The sequence below is a fragment of the Anastrepha obliqua genome, chromosome 1, assembly GCF_027943255.1.
Source record: "Anastrepha obliqua isolate idAnaObli1 chromosome 1, idAnaObli1_1.0, whole genome shotgun sequence".
Classification (NCBI taxonomy): domain Eukaryota; kingdom Metazoa; phylum Arthropoda; class Insecta; order Diptera; family Tephritidae; genus Anastrepha; species Anastrepha obliqua.
In genome coordinates, this window is record NC_072892.1 from 94935215 (window position 1) to 94956304 (window position 21090).

The 21090-nt window shown below is 35.9% G+C and overlaps 1 protein-coding gene across 3 annotated transcripts; it reads right to left on the reverse strand.

Annotated features, from left to right (window-relative positions):
- Positions 1-420: 420 nt before the first annotated feature.
- Positions 421-11800, reverse strand: LOC129252942 (protein yellow). Of its 3 annotated transcripts, none has more exons than XM_054891132.1 (6): positions 11646-11800; positions 4225-4443; positions 3976-4160; positions 3682-3909; positions 3044-3565; positions 421-2951 (listed from the first exon to the last, which is right to left on the reverse strand). In XM_054891132.1, the coding sequence occupies exons 2-6, from the start codon at positions 4430-4432 to the stop codon at positions 2832-2834; spliced, it is 1263 nt and encodes a 420-aa protein (XP_054747107.1). In that variant the 5' UTR covers positions 4433-4443; positions 11646-11800; the 3' UTR covers positions 421-2831. The 3 variants fall into 3 exon arrangements, with proteins under 3 accessions (XP_054747107.1, XP_054747109.1, XP_054747108.1); XM_054891134.1 differs by lacking the exon at positions 11646-11800 and adding an exon at positions 7961-7979; XM_054891133.1 differs by lacking the exon at positions 11646-11800 and adding an exon at positions 7219-7290.
- Between the last annotated feature and the right edge of the window lie 9290 nt (positions 11801-21090).

Consider the following 21090-nt stretch of genomic DNA (forward strand, 5'->3'; position numbering starts at 1 on the left):
CTTCTCGAGTATCTCTTAGAAATTTTTGATGAAATATACAATACAAAAGGAAGGATATAATCTGATCTTAAGAATTTGCCAAGAAAACTAATAAAGGTCAAATCGCTTTGAATTCGGCAACTTGACTCACTGAATCTGAACCCAATATTGGCTGAAGTCTCACGCATAAAAAGTTCTATAGGCAGCTGTTTGTTGAGTGGGTCTATTGGGATGTAACATTATGACTTTTATGGCACCTACACAAGCTGCATGTTGAATACTACGTAATAAGTACTTACCACACATTTTTCACAATAAGATACATAAACAAAGAAACACTATTTTTTAGAACTGTTATATTTATATGTAAGTTTATTTATAACTTTAATATATTATTCTCAATATATAGTGACAACTTCTATTCGTTTTTTATATCTTTCTTTTATATAAAATTGTAATTCTTTGAAAGTAAATATTAAAACTTATGCTGAAGTATAAAAACCTTTCATGTGAATTTTTTAAGCAAATTTTTACCTGTATAGGGCTAGAAATAAATCAATAAGAATATACTCGAATGTAGTTTTATATTGGACTTTGGTTTAGTACCTCTTCGAAGCATAAGCAACTTAAAATAAAGTTATTTTAGCTTAATTACATACATACATATACATATATACTAGTGGCAATTTACATAAATTCAGTGAACAATGCAACAGAAATATTGCTAATTTTTCGAGTTTTTGCTTACAAAAAAAATTGTTTTTTGGCTAAGCTGCTAAGCTGTTAAATAATACTGAAAGCAAGCTGATGTGCGTGCTTTGCATGAGCAAGCAGAAATTTGTTTGATTTGTTTGAATAAGTAAAGACATGGCAGTTAATTTTTATGCATCAGTGCGAAAAATATATTAGTTATACGGGATAAATATTTGTTAGTCATACAATGACTTTTATTTAAGGTGGCAAACAATTTTTTTTGTTTTTGAATTTTGTAGAATTCAAAATGTTGGAAAACAGCTGTTAAGTTCTGAAGAGAAGGAAAATATCGTAGGGCACAATCTTGCAAGAGAAATGTTAGTTTGGTGCTAGAGATGCAGCAAGAATAAATAAAAATAATATTGCTCCTAGAAAAATTAAAGGCAAAATATAAGGTTGCCAAAAAAGTCTTGCGGTATTTCCGCTAGCTTGTCTTTGCAAGCGCGTAGTTCTAGTTGTATTCGTCGCATCGGTTCACGCGTTTGATTAATTGTTGTTTGCTTTTAGTCGTTCGTGAGTTATAGCGTCGCAAACATGGAGCAAAATAAAGAGAAAATACGGCATATTTTACAGTACTACTACGATAAAGGCAAAAATGCATCTCATGCTGCCAATAAAATTTGTGCAGTTTATGGACCCGATACAGTTTCCATTTCCACCGCACAACGATGGTTTCAACGTTTTCGTTCTGGTGCAGAGGTGATCGAAGATGCGCCACGGTCCGGAAGGCCTGTCGTCAAAAATTGCGATAAAATCGCTGAATTGATCGAAAGAGACCGGCATAGTAGCAGCCGTAGCATCGGCCAAGAGCTGGGCATGAGTCATAAAACCGTTATAAACCATTTGAAGAAGCTTGGATTCAAAAAGAAGCTCGATGTATGGGTGCCTCACGACTTGACGCAAAAAAACATTTTTGCCCGTATGGATGCGTGCGAATCACTTCTGAATCGCAACAAAATCGACCCGTTTTTGAAGCGGATGGTAACAGGCGATGAAAAGTGGGTCACTTACGACAACGTGAAGCGCAAACGGTCGTGGTCGAAAAGCGGTGAAGCTGCCCAGACGGTGGCCAAGCCTGGATTGACGGCCAGGAAGGTTCTTCTGTGTGTTTGGTGGGATTGGCAGGGAATCATCCACTATGAGCTGCTCCCCTATGGCCAAACGCTTAATTCGGACCTGTACTGCCAACAACTGGACGGCTTGAATGCAGAACTCATGCAGAAAAGGCCATCTTTGATCAACAGAGGCCGAATTGTCTTCCATAAGGACAACGCCAGGCCACACACATCTTTGGTGACGCGCCAGAAGCTCCGGGAGCTCGGATGGGAGGTTCTTTTGCATCCACCGTATAGTCCGGATTTCGCACCAAGTGATTACCACCTATTTCTGTCCGTGGCGAACGAGCTTGGTAGTCGGAAGTTGTCCACAAGAGAGTCCTGTGAAAATTGGCTCTCCGAGTTTTTTGACAATAGGGAAGCGATCTTCTATAAGAGGGGCATTATGAAGTTGGCATCTCGTTGGGAACTCGTCATCGAACAAAACGGCGCATATTTAACTTAAATCGCATTATTATAACCAATTTTATGAACAATTGAAAATTCAATAAAAATACCGCAAGACTTTTTTGACAACTTTATATATGGGAACCAGCATTAACCTGGATTATTTAAAGTACATGAACAAGAAATAGTGCGCAGTGATAATTTGCCTATAAAAGGCAGATGTGTGGGGCCAATTCTAAATGCATTAGAACGCATAAATTACACCAAAAGTAAAAAAAAACCTCTACAAGGCTGATGTTCGCGGAATCGCAAATTTTATCTAAGCTAGTTCAAGCAATAAGATGTAGTATTTTCAGTTTACTTTTTGAATTTACTGAATTTATGGGAATTGCCATTAAAAATTTATTAAAGTAAATGAAAATAATCAATTGAATGACAAACATTTTATTAAATACTATTTTTAATTCAGATGATGTTTCGGGCAAATTATATATATGAAATTCCTAATAATACGAGTATGATACCTTTTTTCACAAGTTTTTTTGTAATTTATTTAACTTTGTAATGAATATGGTGCGCAACATGCTATAAATCATTTTATGTGAATATAAGTCGCTGGCTCAGATCTTGATGAGACACATGCTGTATGTCATCAAGCAGCCGCCTTACAACTCGAAAGTTAACTTCACTGCCACTCAAAGTGCCCGATGCAATTTTCTGTGCAATTATAAGAAAATAAAAGTACATTGCTGTCATTGGTTGTTCCTTAAAGAAAAAGCTCCAAGCAAAGGAAATATGTGTGTATATACCTGATAACGAATTGATATCATCCACAATTCTTCCTTGCCTGCATCGTTTTTAAACACCTTCATGTCGCTGACAAATTCTATTAGACGCGGATCTGCTGGCACTTGCAACTCCTTTTTTACATTAAATGGCCTATTAGGATTCCACATGGTCAACTTAATTGGATTGAATGTAACACAATAGAGATTATTATGACTATCCATCGTTTCCGCTGCACATTCACTACTACGCTGACCCAATAAACGGAATTGATCTTGCATTGACTCCACGTTGTTAGCCCAATTGGTACGATTGTTCAACACATTCAATGGCACTGCGTATTCACTGTTGCTGGCCAATGGATGGAAGTAGAGTTGACGTTGATCGGTGGCCAAAGCAAACATGCCATCCATCAGTGTGAAGCTTTCACCAGCAATGGTGTGAGTGCCATAATTGGGATCTGGGTACATGAATTTATTCTCGGCACGCCAGGCGGTATTCTGCTCCGAGTCATAAATAACGAGACCGTGATATGTGACATCAGCCTTGAATGGTTTATTTATACAAACAGAGAAGACAAAAATGTAAGAATGTATGTGAATAGAAGTTAGTAAAGAGAAAAACTGGTCTCACTGTACGAGCGCTTCCAATTCTTACGTACAATGTACACATGTAGGCGTTGGCAGCGCCCTTTTGGAGGAGGATCATGCACAACAACCACTGGTGTGATGAGTAGTGAAGCGTTTGGCGTGTACACGTTTGTTTCGAAACGATAGCGATGAACTAATGTATCTGTATTTAAATCGAATATCAGTAGTTGTGGTGGACAATATTGAGTCATGCCGATGACACCCGTATCAATAACCACCATCTGATCACACTCTGTCAACTGGGAGTATAGAAAAGGAAATATTAATAAATATTTTAGATATTTCTATTCGTTATTTTAACCCACCGCCACACGAAATACGGAAGTAATTTTATCACAATCACGTCCATGAGCATTATGCCATCCATAATTTGGATATGGATTCAACACAGGGCCATTCGGTTCATTAGTATCACTCACAGTCGCCAGTGTGTATGGAATGCCTGTTTGGAATTTGGGGATCGTGGTGAATACGCGTGTTCCTTTTTGTGCTGTAAGTAGAGAGGTCCAGTGTTTCTTTTATTTTATATCTGACAATTTTTCAAAATTACTTACACTGATGATGTGGTGCCACACCGATTGGTGCACCACTATTTGGCACGAAATTGCCGCTATTCAATGCTTCTTGACGATCTTGTTCAGTAGGGAAACCATAGACGAGCTGTTTCCATTGAAATACGGTTTCTAGATCGCGTCGCTTTACACTGATTATGGCCTGTGGCGTTAAAGCCAATAACAGAATAAGTGGTGTTCCGATCCACATGACGCGAGTACCTGAGGAGTGAGAATTTAAAATATTTCTGATAAAAAGAAAATACAGAAAATTGTGTTTTTTTGTTTAATTTGTTCCATTATAATTGCTTTCAGGGCAATATGGCTTTCTTAGTCGTTTAAATTTGTTTATTCTCGGTTGTTATAAACAAATCGTATTTATCTAAACCTCACTACGTTGCTACTTTCCTCCACAGTTTTTCCTATGAAAGTAAAGCTTCAAATTTATGTTCGAAGTTAACTATTCCTATTTTGCTGTTTTTTATACCCAGAGGAGGTTAAAATCGAAAATGTCAGAAACATCATCGAAGGTGCCGTCACACCAGTGGTATGTGGGGCATGCTCCCACTAACCCTTTAATATTCCTTCCCTCTTGGCTGATTCCTGGGACTGCTAAAAGCATTTCATCAAGGTCGAGCCGTGTTTATGCAATTTAGACACACAGGTACCTGCGTCCAGGTTCTTCTCCCAATTGCTTATTGGGGTTATACGCTATCGATAGCCTCTATTGCTTTGTGATCAATGGGGCATTGGAAAGTTGCAACATTGTTACTCGATATCGACTTGTTGTATGTTTGGGTTTCTCTTGAGGCTTTACCTCACACGTTCATGCTTGTCATCTATTCGTGAATACAGTTTCTTTGGTACAGCTTCTTTGAGTGACACATCTGTTGGGTGTTGTATAATACATCGGCCGAATTCGCTCTGCTTACGGTTTGCGCTTCCATTCTAAGTTTCAGAGTTTTATTACGATCCTTGCTGTACATATTTGTACTGCTTCCCATTTCGAGTTTAATATTTGCGTTCAAGGTTATCGTATGTGAAAAGTCACGTGTTCTGCACTTTTATGTTCGCTGACGCACTCAGGGCAGGTTGAATTATTTGCTAGATTAAAACGGTTGAGGTACGCAAGAAAGACTCCATGCCCACTGAGAATTTGGGTTAGATAATAATCTGTTTCACCGTATTTTCTCGTTATCCATTCACCTAGTTTGGGGATCATCTTATATGTTCTTTGCCTTTGGACGAGTGATCCCATCTATTTACCCAATTTGCCTTCGTACGTTCACGCTTGGTTATCTTGTCTTCAGGTGTCGGTTTGTGCCAACGTGAGTGACCTTAAGTTCCTCTGCTCGTACATATATCAAAAGGAACTTTACTGGCTATAACGCAGATTGCATCATCAGATACTGTTCTGTACTAAAATGCTACTGTGAGCGCACTAAGTCTGTTAGCTTGCGGTACCTCTTTTGAACACCTCGTTCGCCCTACTGGTCATACTGGGGTGGCATATAGGAAATAGAGTCAGTAACAGTGGAAAGCATCTTTCTTCTACGACCTCAAGACCTCCACCGTGGACTCCAAGATACTTTAACCATACTTGGGATGCGATGTCATGCACTCCAACCGAAATAGTGAGGCTCTCGCTCCGACTACATTTACTGATAAGGACCAGATCAGTGTTTTGTGTCGCCAGCTCTAGATTAGCGTTGTTCAACCACCTTTGCACATAATCTTTAGAGCAATATCATCTGCGTAACCCACCACAGTTACATTTGCTGTCATCACAATCTTAAGAATCCCGTCGTACATTACATTCAACAATGTTGACCTTAGCAAAGATCCTTGTGAGATATTTCTAAACGCCATGTCTTACTCTATAGTTACAATATCCTGTTGGTTGCGAGGTGTTGTGTTTTATTGTTTTATCATCGGAGGGTCAAATGGGCTCAAATACTCGTACTTACTGTGAGATGTTGTAGCCGCATCTGAGAATATACTCGTATATTGTAACAAGGTGTCTTAATAAAACTACGCTCGCCATCTCCATGCCAGATGTGACACTCGCGAGCAAAACTTTCAATAATTGCAGCTTAAATTATATAGAATACGGGAAGTGACTGCGTTTAGAAGCGAAGGAGGACACTCTCTTCGTCGTTTTTTCTAATAACGGTCGCCCCATTGATTCCAGAGATTAACAGTCAGCCCAAACTAAATTTTACTAAAATGTGCGAGGGAACTTCTGTTTCATGAACCTTCATTGGATGCTTAAAAGTTCGTTAAAGCTATCGGCTATCAGCACTACACCAGAACAGACGTATTCGCCCAAAAGGCAGATTCATCCGTGACTAATACGTTTGTTCAATTCCCTTCTGAATTTGCCTTAGCCCATTAAAGTATTTTTTCAATTTGATTCGAAATTTTAAGTCTTCTGTATGTAAACGTCCCGATTTGTGTCTTGGGATACAATAACACCATTTTCCTTTAAAACTATTTCAGATTCATGCAACGATAAGTTCGGCTTTCTCACAAACAAATCTTGCTTTGGAAACGTATTTTTTGTCATTTTGTAAAAAAACGTATGCTTTCTAAACTTCTCACAAAACTAACAAATTGCATAACACGCATTGCAAAAATATTACGTCTATTTATCAGCATTTAAATTTTGTTGTAATGTAATTTTAAGTTTGAATTTCGCTGGCCACGTTTCTATTAGACAGAATTTAAATAATTAAATAATAATAATAATAAGAAAACGTAATAAACAAGTATTCAATACATTGCAATGTGGTGTGCTGCTATTATTTTGACGGCCACTGTATCCATACATATGAGAATAAATAATCGCACCCAGCGCGCGGTAATAAAATCAATTAAGTTATTTTAAAAATCATCTTTGGCATATGTAGATACATACACACATACGTATTTACATATATGTGCGTAGTATGCATCTAAGCCATTAACCGTAAATATGAGCATTTAATGAAAGCTCACCTCAAGTATGGTCGACTTCGAGTTGCTGCTATGAGCTTGTTGTTGTTGTCTTTAGTATTTTACCTTGTTGTAATAACTTTCACTGTTTTCAATTTTGCGGGTGCCTATTTCAAATATTTACATTTGTTAAAAAGTACATAACACAACAATAACTTAGGGAAAATTATTTGAAAATTATTCAAATCTGGTTTTTTGTTTTCTGCGCAACTCAAAATTATTATATGAACGCGTGCGAGTCTATAAACTTAATGAAATACCATAATATAATTTCATATATTTATAATAAAGATCTACAAATTTGAAAAAAAAATTTTATGGTGAAGCTAAATCACTATCACTAATTTTGTGTAACTAAACAAAAGCACCAGTTTTCCACTTAAATAAAAATCAGTCGTTCTGAAGAAGCACGCTTCTCATTCAACAATACTGATATGGATTCTGTGAGCACAAGTTTAAGGTTCATCAAAAAATCATATTGAACTGCAAACGGTGTTATCGAATGTGTATGTATGTACAACCATACTTCCCTGCAGGAAAAAGCCAAACTAGTGAAGAAACATTATAATAATGATGAATTTGTCTGCAAAGTAGTTGATTTATTTTTAGTTGAGAAAGTTTACGACGTATCTATAGAAGCACATAAGGAATTTATTTTTTTGAAAAACACTACATTCAAGGCAAAAATTAATTAATATTATATTTGAATGAAATTTGTTATCTTTTTGTTTGTAGCCTCGCTCACCTCACATGTCAGTAGATCAGAAGAACGGATTTATATTGTTACACTAGCTCAGTTTAAGCCTTAAAACGTCAAAGGAAGTATTCATTTCACACCCTTCACATATAAATTATTTCTGTATATTATATAAATTAATTCTGTATTATTGTAATATTAACTTTTTTCCACAACTAAAGTTCTTTCACAAGCATCCGAAGCAGTTTTATTCTCTACTTATTGGCAGAAACTTACTTGTAGCAACCGGACACATAAAATATGGAACCGAAATTTAATTAACATTAATTCTATTTGCTCCTAAAGTGAATACCTTAAATTTCATCTCTTTATTAGGTTTTTTAAATAATTCGTTTCCTTTTTTTTAGCATTTTCTTATACATAGTTTGAGTTTGAATCAATTTTTGAATGTTTAACTTATTACTGTACCTGATTAAGTTATCATTTAATTTTAAGAAAAAACCTATTCTGTACCTTTAATATAAATTTGAAAAACTGTTAAAACATCGAAAGGGAAGGAAATAGAAGTCCTTTTTTATATTTTAACTGAATACACTGCTTGTTTTAGGAACATATTGGACTATAATTTTTTTGGCTTTTATGAATGCGTCTTTTAACAGGTATTTGGCTGATACATGGCCGGGCGATTGACATTTCGTAGGACATCATCATGTGGAAAAAATCACTTGCTAACATAGAAAACACTGGTTGAGCTGAAGAGTGAACTGGTGCAAGGTGGTGCAAAGTTAATCATCTAATTTCGGGTTGGAATAACTTGTTTACTAAAGAAAATAAAAATATATTTTGAGTGATTGAAATCTTTTCCTTTGCCCTTTATGCGTTCCATTGCTTGTCCTTTTGTTGCTGCAGTTGTCTAGTTCACAAGTGTCAAATATGATTGACGTACGACGCCATTTACAAAAATTATAAATCTTCCGTAAAGCGACAATTTTGCGCCCACTTGTAGTTCACAACTAGTATTTTTCCCAGCAGGGTTATTGCTAAGTTTGGCATAAATCTGTTAGTATTTGTATGAACTTAAAATTTGCCAGAAATGGTCTTTACAAAGGGAATTAACGCGTTTTACCTAGTTTTGAGTAAATAAATTGATGACTTATTAAAATTTAATTTTTTGTTATTATTTTAGGTATTTGAAACTACATCGCTACCCGACAAGATTACATATTAGTTCTTTTCATTTACTTGATAACCAGGGCAAGCCGAAGTGTGCTCTTAAAAATCTTATTTTAAAATGTGTCATTAAATTCAAAATATATGCTCCATAAATGGTTCTAAAATCCTTATAAGCCTTAAGATATGCCTTTGAATTTCGTGTAAGAGTACAGGGAACTTGGTGAGAAGTCTTGACATTTTATTTAATTCTTATTTAACTTTAGTATTTTTTTAATGAAAATGTAGTTCATTCTCCTATAAAAATCACATAAATTCAAGCTTCAAACTATGTAAATATGTAAAAAAAATTCAATAAATTTGAAATAATAGTTGTATAGCTCACACTGTTTAGTTAAATTGAAATTGATAAAACTTACTACTTCCACTGAGATTTGTTATTGGTCGATTTTGTTTTGGGGAAAAAGAAAACCATCATTTTCGCGGAATATGGCTGTAGTTATCGATATCTCACAGAGTATCGATCAAACAATTTGAAGTATATGATCGTTGTTAAGGTGACATTTCACATCAAAAACATTAGGGTTTTTTTGTTTGTTCCATTCAGTTGTGAGTTACAGGGTGTTAACAATGGAAGTCAACAAAGAGAAAATTTGGTATATTTTACAGTTTTTCTTTGATAAAGGCGAAAATGCGAGCCAGACCGCCGAAATTTTGAGTGGTGTTTAGGATGTCGATACTGTAATAGCTAATTACGTGCAATTTTGGTTTCGTGGCTTCTGTTCAGATAGTTTTGCTTTTAAAGAAAATGTCGATAATGTCGAAAATGTCGATAAAATCATAGAAATAATCGAAGTAGACCGGCTTATTAGTAGTCGTAGTATCGCCCGGGAGCTAAAGATCGACCATAAAACTGTTTTAAACCATTTGCGAACAAATTTTACTCAAAAAAAGTGTATTTCTTTTTCCCCAAACTACAGGGTAGGCCATTTAAAGCGGGCCCATCGGGCAACCCTATAACTTTTGACAGGAACGTCAGATCGACTAATGACATAGCGCGTTGGAAGCGTCAGTCCAAGACAATTTTTACCATGGAGCAGTACACTCCAAAAGAACGCGCTGAAATAATTCAGCTTTACATCCAAAATAACTTCTCAATTGTGAAAACTCAACGTGCGTTTAAAAAAAAAAATAAAGTTAAAAGTGCGCCATCCAAAAGCACTTTACAGCGTTTATACGCAAAATTTATTAACCACGGTAGTCTCAGCAATACCAGCCACGCATCCAGACAACGTACACGACGTTCTGCTGAAAATATCGAGGCTGTACGAGCCAGTGTTGAGGAGGCTCCGCGAACATCGAGTTATCGTCGTTCTCAGGAATTAGGCATCGCCAGGACAACACTCAGGCGCATAATTCGCATCGATTTGAAAATGTTTCCGTACAAAATTCAAATGGCACAAAAATTAAAAATTAAATTTGAAGCCATTGTTCCCTGGAAGGTTGATTTCGAAAAATGGTGATTTTCCGTGGCCACCGAGATCACCAGATTTGACGCCACCGGACTTTTATTTGTGGGGTTATCTGAAATCCAAGGTATACATCAACAAGCCAAGGACTCTAACTCAACTTAAAAACAATATCCGACACGAAATCGCCGCCATACCGGCCGAAATATTGGCCAAAACGATGGAAAACGCCGAAAAAAGGACACATTTGGCCATCAAGGCCAGAGGCAAACATTTGAAGGATATCATTTTCAAAAACTAGCTGGAACAAATCTCCTTGAATCAAAATAAATGATTTTTCATATCAACACAAAAAAAATGTTTTTTTCAATGTTTTTTTTCAGAAACAAATGGGCCCGCTTTAAATGGCCTACCCTGTATATAAATCTGGCCTACTTCCATTATGATCCAACTAAGCGGTGGCGAAAGCCGTTGAATTTATTGAAAAATTATTAATATAATTTCAAGCGTGTTCGCTCAAGCAAACTTTCTACAATTCATGTTTATAGCGGGGCTTGAGAGTTAACTTTTATTTATTAAAATGGCATGAATTTTGCACAATGTTTAAGAATTTCGAAGTTAAAGTTTACGGGACGTGCGATACAATGAGCGTTTTTTAAGGCAACAAGTATTTTTTATGTTCTATATGATAATGGGAATTATACTAATCGAAATGCAAAAAAAAAGGAGAAATGCGGAAAAGTTATGAAGACACAAGCATAGGACTCAAACGTGAGCTCAATAATACTCCGCGGTGAAAGTGGTAAAATTTGCACTCGATAATTTAGCGCACTTAAAAACTGCTTTATAGGTGAACAACACACATTTCTAGAGAGCTTCAGAGTATAAGGCAACAGCAATCCCTGCCATGAAGAAACACTTTTGGACATGTATGTATTCTTGTTTGTGTATTTCTATGCTATTATATTTTCATATCCGATGCAAAGTTGAAAATTTTCGCTTTAATCCACTTTTAATTATTAAAACGTGCAAAAAAAAGATTTAGAAATTATTGCCCAAGGAAGCAAAAATATTTCACACACTCTTTTTCTCACCCAATTAGTTTTTCTTAATCACTTCAAATTTTTCTTGTATTGAAATCGCAATTTTTTTTTTACTTTTATACACTTTTGGTCCTCCAAATATTCTGCTTTGCGTGTTCACTACTGACAATTCTGATTTCACTCGCAACGGAAGAGATGTTATCGTCTGCGATTACAAAGAGAAACTATTTCATATTTATATTCACAGAATCGATACGTGCGCTTAAATCTTGCTCGTCCACCAGCAACATCAATGACGTGAGTAGCGCGTATCAGCAGAAGCAGCAACAACCCAGCAAAAGCCCCCTTTCAGCCTTTTTGTTTATCTATATCATACATAATACACATGTATGTGTATGTGCGCTTATCTTTGAGCCTGAAGTATTTCATGATAGCCTGACTTGTTGCTTTTCTGGGCTTTTTCTAAAGCTAGCTTGGTAGTAGTGTAGGTGTAGTCGTTAAGCATACTGTTGTATGTTGTTGTTTATTTTATGAGCCATAAATATTGTAAGTTTATGAATTTAGATTCTTCTAATTTCAAATTGAAAATATTAAAAGGGGGGAATATCGCATAATGCAATTAGCGAAAACGCCTATTCAAATTCTTCCTCACGTTAGTAATTTGTAGTAAACATTTTCTAATTAAGTTGACCGTTATACAAGTTTTCGAAATAGTAAACAAATGCCTAGTCTAGTTTTAGGTAGATATAATTTTTTATTTTTTTTCATTTATAAACACACAGAAAAAAGTGTATTGCGAATTTAATTAATAACTTATTAGTAGAATAAGAACTTGAGCTGAACTTTTTCTTTCGATATCTTATAAATCAATTGGTACTGATCCACTTATCACTTGAACAATTCGCTTTGATACGGTGCAGTAGGTAGACATAACTCTCAGAGCTTCTGTTCGTTGTAACCGTGGTGAAAATGTTTCAGAGATGGGGCCAATATCAGGCCGTTAATGGCTCTCAGCGATTTTGAAGGAATCAGCTGATTGGCTGACGTAACCGAGGCCATGACAGCAGTTTGTTTACGAAAGCACTGAGATTACATTGGTGATATACGATAAAAATTACTCATTTTGCTTCATTGCTGTTTAAACAACGATTGGGCAGAGCACGTTAATGTATAGAGAATTCTCAATGACAGAAACGCATAGAGGTAGATTCGTTTTGCGAACGTTGTATACCACAGACATATTTTTCACCAAAAGTTAACAGCAATATACTCAACTAATCAAATCAAACAGGAGTTGAGTAAAATTTGCTTGTAAAGAATGAAGAACAAAGAATTTTGATGCTGTAGGTTAGCCACATATATAACTTTTAAATGTGACCATTAATAATATATTTATATTTTTTTTTTTACTTTTCATTTCATTTGCAAATCTTTCCTTTTTGATTATTTCAAATTTCGTTACTTATTCAATAAAATATAAAAATATGATTAAAAAACAAGTATTCTCAATTCAGTACCGGCTATTAGTAGCGTTATTAGAAACAACAAATCATCCAAAAATATACCGACGGTGTAATTAGTTAAAACTTTCGTTACAGTGTTATTAAATTCCTTCAATCAAATCAAATTAATTTCTTCGTAGAGAAATGCTTCATATTTATGCATAAAAAACAATCGATCACACATAAATACATCTTTATATAAGGTGTGTTAAAAAAATAAGGTGAATTTTAATTTTTCTTAAAAAATATTTATTTATTCATTAATTATTTTATCTCCTTGAAAGTAGTCCCCCTCAGATATAATACACTTTTGCCAGTGTTTTTTCAAATCCTCGAAGCAAGACACAATGTATGGCTTCATTGGAAATAAACCAACCAGTATTTGTTATATTTCGTAATATTTTGGATTGTGTTCGCTGTATGAGCTGAAGATTTGTGTTTTTAGCCGTTCCCCATATTTCTATTCCGTATTTCCAGATAGCATAGTCACTTTATTATAGAGTGATCGTTTTGATGCTCCTCCGATTACCAACGTAATTGCCGGTACTTATTCTTAATTTGGTTTCTTTTGTTAATGATATGCTGTTTCCATATCAGTTTTTCGTCAATAGTTATTCCAAGATATTTTGCTGATGTTTGGGCAGATTTTTATTTTGTTGTTTTTTAAAGAAAGATTATATTTTGATATCTTTTTGTTTGTATAGTTGTATAGTTTTGTCTTTATTAACGTCTATATCCCATTTGTCAAAACAGTTTACTGTATTGTTTATTAATTTTTGAAGTGTAAAGGTCGCCAATTTTTCGTCATTGTTTGATGCCATTAATACAGTATCATTCGCGAACGTTGCTATCATTGCATTATCTGTTGACGGAGTTGGCACATCTGCGGTGTATATAACATAAAAAAGAGGACCTAATACACTGCCTTGCGGTACACCAGCTGTCATTGGTGAAATATCGGAATATTCATCTTCATATCTTATATAAAATTTTCAATCAGTTATGTAGCTCTTCAAAAGTTCAAAACAGTTTTGTGGAAAGATTCGTTTGAGCTTATGCAAAAGTCCTTTATGCCAAACTTTATCAAAGGCTTTTGCAATGCCCAGGTACACAGCTACACAATATTTTTTGTCATTCATATCGTTAAGTATTTTGTTAGCAACCCTCTGGATTTGTTGGACTGTTGAGTGTGGCCGTCTAAATCCGAATTGATGGCTTGGTATCACTTTTTTTGCTATTAAAATTGGTTCTAGTCGGTCGAACAATATTTTTTGAAACACTTTTGAAAGTATTGGCAATAAGCGGGTTGATATGAGGCAGTTTTGTTGGCATCTTTTCCTGGTTTGGGTATGGCGGTAATTTGAGCAATTTTCCATAGTCGTGAGAAGTATTAGTCTCTAACATGCAATTAAATATATTTCTTATGAATTGCAATGGTAATCGAAGAAAACAGTGAGCAAAGCCTTGAACTCGAACTTGGCGCGCTTTTTTTGGCCATGGCGCTCCTGGACTCCACCATTGACCCTTTAAGCAAATCTGGATCATCGTTGATGTCATTTAACAGTTCCTGAGCGATTCTCATGCGTCGTTGTTTTTGGTCAAAATTAAGCAAATTTGAAACGAACTTCGCTGCCACACGCTTCATGCCCAAAGTTCCAAAAAGATTGCATGAAATGAGCTAACCGATATGCTGACATCTCCGGCAACTTCTCTAATTGTGATTCGACGATTCTTCATAAAATTTTCTTCACTTTCTCAACATTTTCATCGGTTGTTGATGTGCTGGGGCATCCAGAGCGAGCGTCGTCATTCACATTTTCGCGATCTTCTGTGAAAAGCTTGTTTCACTTGTAAATATTATTTTTGACTCAGAGTACTCTAACCGTATGGTACTGTAAACATTTCAAGTGTTTTTGAGCACTTAATTTCACTTTTTACACAACATTCGATGCAACTTCTTTGATCCATTTTTTTTCGAAATGAAATCGCCGAACACGCAAAACACTTGTCTTATTTATGTCTCTCTCAAACAAACTAAGCATGCTATATTGCTAAAACCGTGAACAAGTCTTCGAGACGAGTGTACCAATAGAAAAAAATGTACGTAGCCCGCGAAATTTGAAAATCATCTTATTTTTTTATCAAATCGTATTCAAATATACTACTTGCGCACAGGTACGAAGCAAGATGACATATGCACATACAAATATGTGAATTTATGTACGTATGTGGCTGCGGGCACTTGCCACTGTCAAAATATTACGATTCGCTGAAAATTCTCAAGGAATCCAGTGCACATTCATGAGCACAGGATTGTGCCAGAAATTATGAATTATGGAGCGTCAATAAAATTGTTTCACAATTCACTTAAATAACTTGTTAGGCCTTTATTATAAAGTAATATAATATTATTCGATATATCAGAACTTAAACTTTTTTGATCCTGAATTTTTTGATCCGAACCTTTACGTTCTTTTCCGTAAAGGCAAAGATGCTGTCAAAACTAGATGTATATAATAGAGGGGGCGGAGTCATGATTGGATTTCGCTGTAATCGTCACGCATCATTCATTCAATTGCATGAGACTGAGACTATATTAGAACAGCTATGCGTGCGAATACGTGTTTCGAATAGTTTTCTTTATATTTGTGTTTCTTATATTCCACCCTTAAGAAATGAGTGCTTGTATAAGTCGCATGTTAACAGGATGTTATTGGGAATAACCAGTTATGTGTCTTAGGGGATTTTAATTTAAGCAATATAAATTGGTCATATTTAGATAATAACGTATGTAAATATATATAACACCTTCAAATATCAATAGTCCCACAGAATCTTATTTTATTGAAAATTTACTGGTCATGGGTCTAACTCAGATTAATGGGTTAACTATCATAATAGTATGAGTCGTTTATTAGTTTTGATTTTTATAAGCGACAACATTAGTTCTGCTTTGTCGCAGCCTTGTTCTTCAATATCGCCGATTGATATTCACCATATTCCTTTAAAGCTATACTTGGAATTTTTAGATTTTTTGAAGTGAAAACTTCTTTAGAATCGTTGGGAGTGATTTGGGAAAAAGTGAAACGAAAAAAGCGACCAACTTGGCTACGAATCGTTATATTATATGTTGATATAAACGTAGCGACGAACTAAATAAAAATAACTTTTACTTTTCCTTGTGATTCGAACCAAGGATCTTGGATCGGAAGCTCACATTGCTAGTCGCTCGGCTACCGCGTCATGCTGTAGATGCTGGCCTAAAAGTTATTTAGTTACGAAGCGTTATATTATATGCTGATATAAACGTAGCGACGAACTAAATAACTTTTAGGCCAGCGCCGATAGCATGGCGCGGTAGCCGAGCGACTAGCAATGTAAGCTTCCGATCCAAAATCCTTGGTTCGAATCACAAGAAAAATTTTTTTTTTTTTAAATATTTTATTTTATTTTATGATATGTTTATGAGGAGCTTTTTTTCATGGCAGAAATACACTCGGTGTTTTGCCATTGCCTGCTGAGGGGTGAGCGCTATTAGAAAAATAGTTTTCCTTAATTTTGGTGTTTTCACCGAGATTCGAACTGACGTTCTCTCAGTGAATTCTGAATAGTAGTCACGCACCAACCCATTCGGCTACGGCGTTTGTTTAATTTTACTGATGCAAAAATGAGGGAAAATATTTGAATAAAGTTTGCTTACTCTTTACACATTTTCCAAAGGTGACGGAGAACCAAAAAAAAAGTCGATTTTCAAACAAATACGAGTGCATATGTGTAATTGTGTTAGAGTTTCGGTCACGCCCCAGCAAAACCTGCGTGCATATGTGTTTATATCATTCAAAAAAATGTAATTGTGTTAGAGTTTCGGTCACGCAGGTTTTGCTGGGGACGCTCATAATAGCAACCGCGTGTGTATTTTTATATTCGTAAATATTTTCATTTTTAAGTTTTTAGTTTACCGCAATTATGCCGAAAAACAATGCAGAAAAGTGTCGTGAATATCGACAGAAAAAAAATCAATAAATAGCATCACGGAATTCATTCACGAAAATTTAATAAAGTATACACCAGAAGTATCGCGGATACTTAGAAAAGATTACGATAAAGTTCCAATGATTTTAAGTGGCGATTTTAACGTAAATTTTGCATTAGACACAGCGGTTCCTTCAATTGACTTTCTCAATACAACATTCAATTTAAAAATGTGTAACAATCGCACTGAACCGACAACACGATCAAAAACAACAATTGACGCGGTATTTCAAAGATATGTTGACAACATCGAAACCAAAGCATTTGTATCATATTTTAGCTATCATAAGCCACTCGTATCATTTGTTGAAATTGAAAACATTGAGGATGAATAATAATAAAATGAAGAAAATAAAATATGAACTTTATAGCAATATTATAATGAACCTATAATTATCCCGCCCCTAATGCTGCTTTCGTCTCATTCTCTCTCAGTTTGTCTTACGGAAGGTTTCACTTCTATCCCGTCTAACCGTTAGACTGGTATTTTTTTTTTTAATTCAGTCCTTATAGTGCTCATCCTTCCTTTAATTTTGCCGGGTGTGATTTCCAAACTCTTTATAATGCTTTACGTGAAATTGATTGGGAAGTATCTCTAGGCAATATTGAAGTTGCAGAATGCTTGAAGATATTTAAAACTTTAGTCCTAGAGCTATGTTCTCAACATGTTCCAATTTTTAAGAAGTTCAAGTTAACTAACGAAACCCGCTATTATGATTTTTTTATCTTCCACAGTAATAAGTTTCGTACTTTAAATAAGTCTTTGCATAAAGATAACATTCACAAATTTGAGCTTAATATTAAAAGTAATCCGAAGAATTTTTGGCGATATATTAAATCGATTAAAAAGGCCTCTTCTATTCCTATTACTGTTTTTTATATGGACGTAAGTGCCTGCTCTGTCAGTGATGCACCGAATTTATTTGCCGATTTTTTTCCATCTAACTTCGTGTCTGATGAAGATATTCAGGAAGAACATTTGGCAGCCATTCGCCATAATGGCTTGGGGAAAGTGTCTTCCACAGTTGACTTAGTTGCACTTGTTCTATCAGATGATGATGCCATTGAGGGATTGTTAAAGATTAAAAACTCTTCTCATTCGGATGTAGACGGGCTTTCTGTAACTTTGTTCAAAAATTGTAGCTCTTGGGTGTAACCTCTTAAACTAATTTTTAACAAATCCTTGGCTGAAGGAAAGGGCTATCCGAGAAATTGCGGAAGAGGTAGATATCAGCACTTTTGTGGCTGACTCCATTGTGACCGAAGATTTGGCCATGAAGAGAGTGACGGCTAAATTTGTGCCAAAGCTGCTGACCGCGGGTCAAAAGGAACTTCGTGTTGAAGTCTCACAGTACATGCTGGTGATGAGTCCTGAGTGTACGGGTACGGTCCGGAAACCAAAATGCAGTCGTCACAGTGGGAGCATTCCACGTCACCAAGACGTATTCAAAAAGCGACGCGAGCACTAAATACCATGTTACATTCACACTGCTTGACAGCAACTGACGCTAGCGACAGGCGGGAAAAAATTCACACATGTGCAGGAAGATTACAGGTCTGCTTATGCAAGCGCGCGTAATTCAAATTTGTCAGGTGTTAGAAATAAAAAACAAAGTTGGATACTTTTCTAACAGACCTCGTATACGCATTGGCATATGTTAGGCGGGAATTGGATCATCCGGGTATTTACTCCCTAATTATTGCACGTACATATGATAAAGCGACGCGTCGTGAGATAGGTCGTGGTTGCTTCAGTATATATATATATAGTTATGTACCACTATAAGATTAAAGATGTAATTCAACTTTTGTACGAGCATAACTAACATAATATATATTTTTATATAGCAAAACACTAGTGCGTTCTACGCATTCTCGCCTAAAATCAGTTTCAATACAATAAAATTTTAAAAATCTTCATCAAATGTGTATAAAGGCGGCCGCCATAGCAGAATTGGTTGGTACGTGACTATCATTCGGGTGTGCGTCGGCTCGGCTTTCCGTGCCTGAACATCAAAAGCTCAAATTATAGAAAAAGTTTTTTCTAATAGCGATCGCCCGTCGACAGGCAATGGCAAACCTCCGAGTAAAATTCTGCCATGAAAAAGCTCCTCATAAAAACCATTTGCCGTTCGGAGTCGGCTTAAAATTCTAAGTCCCACCATTTGTGGAACGACCTCAAGACGCACACCACAAATAGGAGGGGGAGCTGGCCCAAACTATTAACAGAAGTGTGCGAGCCAATTATTTATTTATTTTCTTTAATTTAAATTTAAAACGCACGAATCAAGTTGTGGGGTCGTTTTACAGTGTGTTTTGTTTCTGTTGTAATCCTCTTTTTAAATTAAAGCAGACAATTGGTGCTTATAATTGAACAAATTTTTTTGAAAATGTAAATTGAATTGAATTTCACTTGTCAAAGAAACATAGAAATAAACTCATTCAAATGCCTTGCAAAATTGCGTCGGCCAAAAGTTAATTTGATTTACTACTGAAGCCAAAAACTGTGCAGGACCAATATATTAAAGACAGAATTCACTGCGATCTGAGGCTTCTCTATACATTAACGTTGACTGAATTGGTTGAGTGTGTGAATACCTTTGAAATGAGCGGACAGAACTCTACTGTCGAGTAGTCGGTGGCATGATAGTCGAAGTTACTCGCACAATTTTGTTTTTTCACCATAGTGGATGGGCAGACCTAGTAAACTATCATCCTTGCGCTTATAACGGTAATTTGTTTTGTGCGTAGCTCAGCTCTCTATAAAAAATGGTGAGCACGGCTGCCACAATAATTTCCGTTTGCTTTGAATTGGTCCCCTTACATTTGCCATCAGTGCCCTGAGTAGGGATGCTATCTTAGGCCCAGAAAGTTAGTTGGGGATCCAATCTTATACTAGGTACTCTAGTGTGGTGGTTAGTATATTGCAACAGGTTTGCATGTTTATTTTTAGTGGGATACCCTTATTAGTATTAGTAACTCTATTTTCTCGGAGACCAATTTAAGACCACGTGAATCTAATTACGTTTTTGTCGGCATCAGGACTTTGTTAAGATTTCTGCAAGCTTCTTCAGGGTTTCGTGCTGAACGAACGTGAAAGCGGCAGTTTGTCTGGAAATCCGATTAGAATAAAATAAATAAATACAAATAAATAATTGGCGCGTATACCCTTTGCTGTGCTCCTTCTCCTATTTTGGGTGAGCGTCTTGATGTTTTCCCACAAAACGGCGGGCCTACATTTTTATGCCGCCTTTGAATTCACATGGTTTTTGTGAGCAGATGGTTTTTTAGGAGGACAGTTTTCATGGCAGAAAACGCTCGGAGATATACCGTTGGCTGATAAGGGGGACCGCTATTAGAAAAAAATTTGGTAGCCACGTAGCAACTCATTCGGCTATTGCGGCCATTCAATTAGAGGTCAATTAAATTTGCCAATAAAAACGTGCCTAATTTTGCCGAAAGAGCATCACTGAAAAAGTATGTACTTACATTCCCGATTTTAGCATCTTTCACAGCGATGGAAAGCGTATAGTATAGGGTGTGAGTACTATGCAAATTATGATTGGGAATATTTTTATTACAAAGTATTTTTTGAATGGCGTTGCCACTGATTTTTTAATGCAGAAAGTATTGAAATTGCCTTATTATATAAGGTATGTACATTAAATAAAAAAATGTCAACAAAAAAATCAAGTATTTGCCTTCATACCTTTTTTCTTAAGTGGTTTAGAAGTGCTAAATACATTTGGTTTATTCACAAGGGTATCATTGCGGCCGCCGTAGCCGAATGGGTTGGTGCGTGACTACCATTCGGAATTTACAGAGAGAACGTTGGTTCGAATCTCGGTGAAACACCGAAATCAAGAAAAACATTTTTCTAATAGCGGTCGCCCCTCGGCAGGTGATGGCAAACCTCCGAGTGTATTTCTGTCATGAAAAAGCTCCTTATAAAAATATCTGCC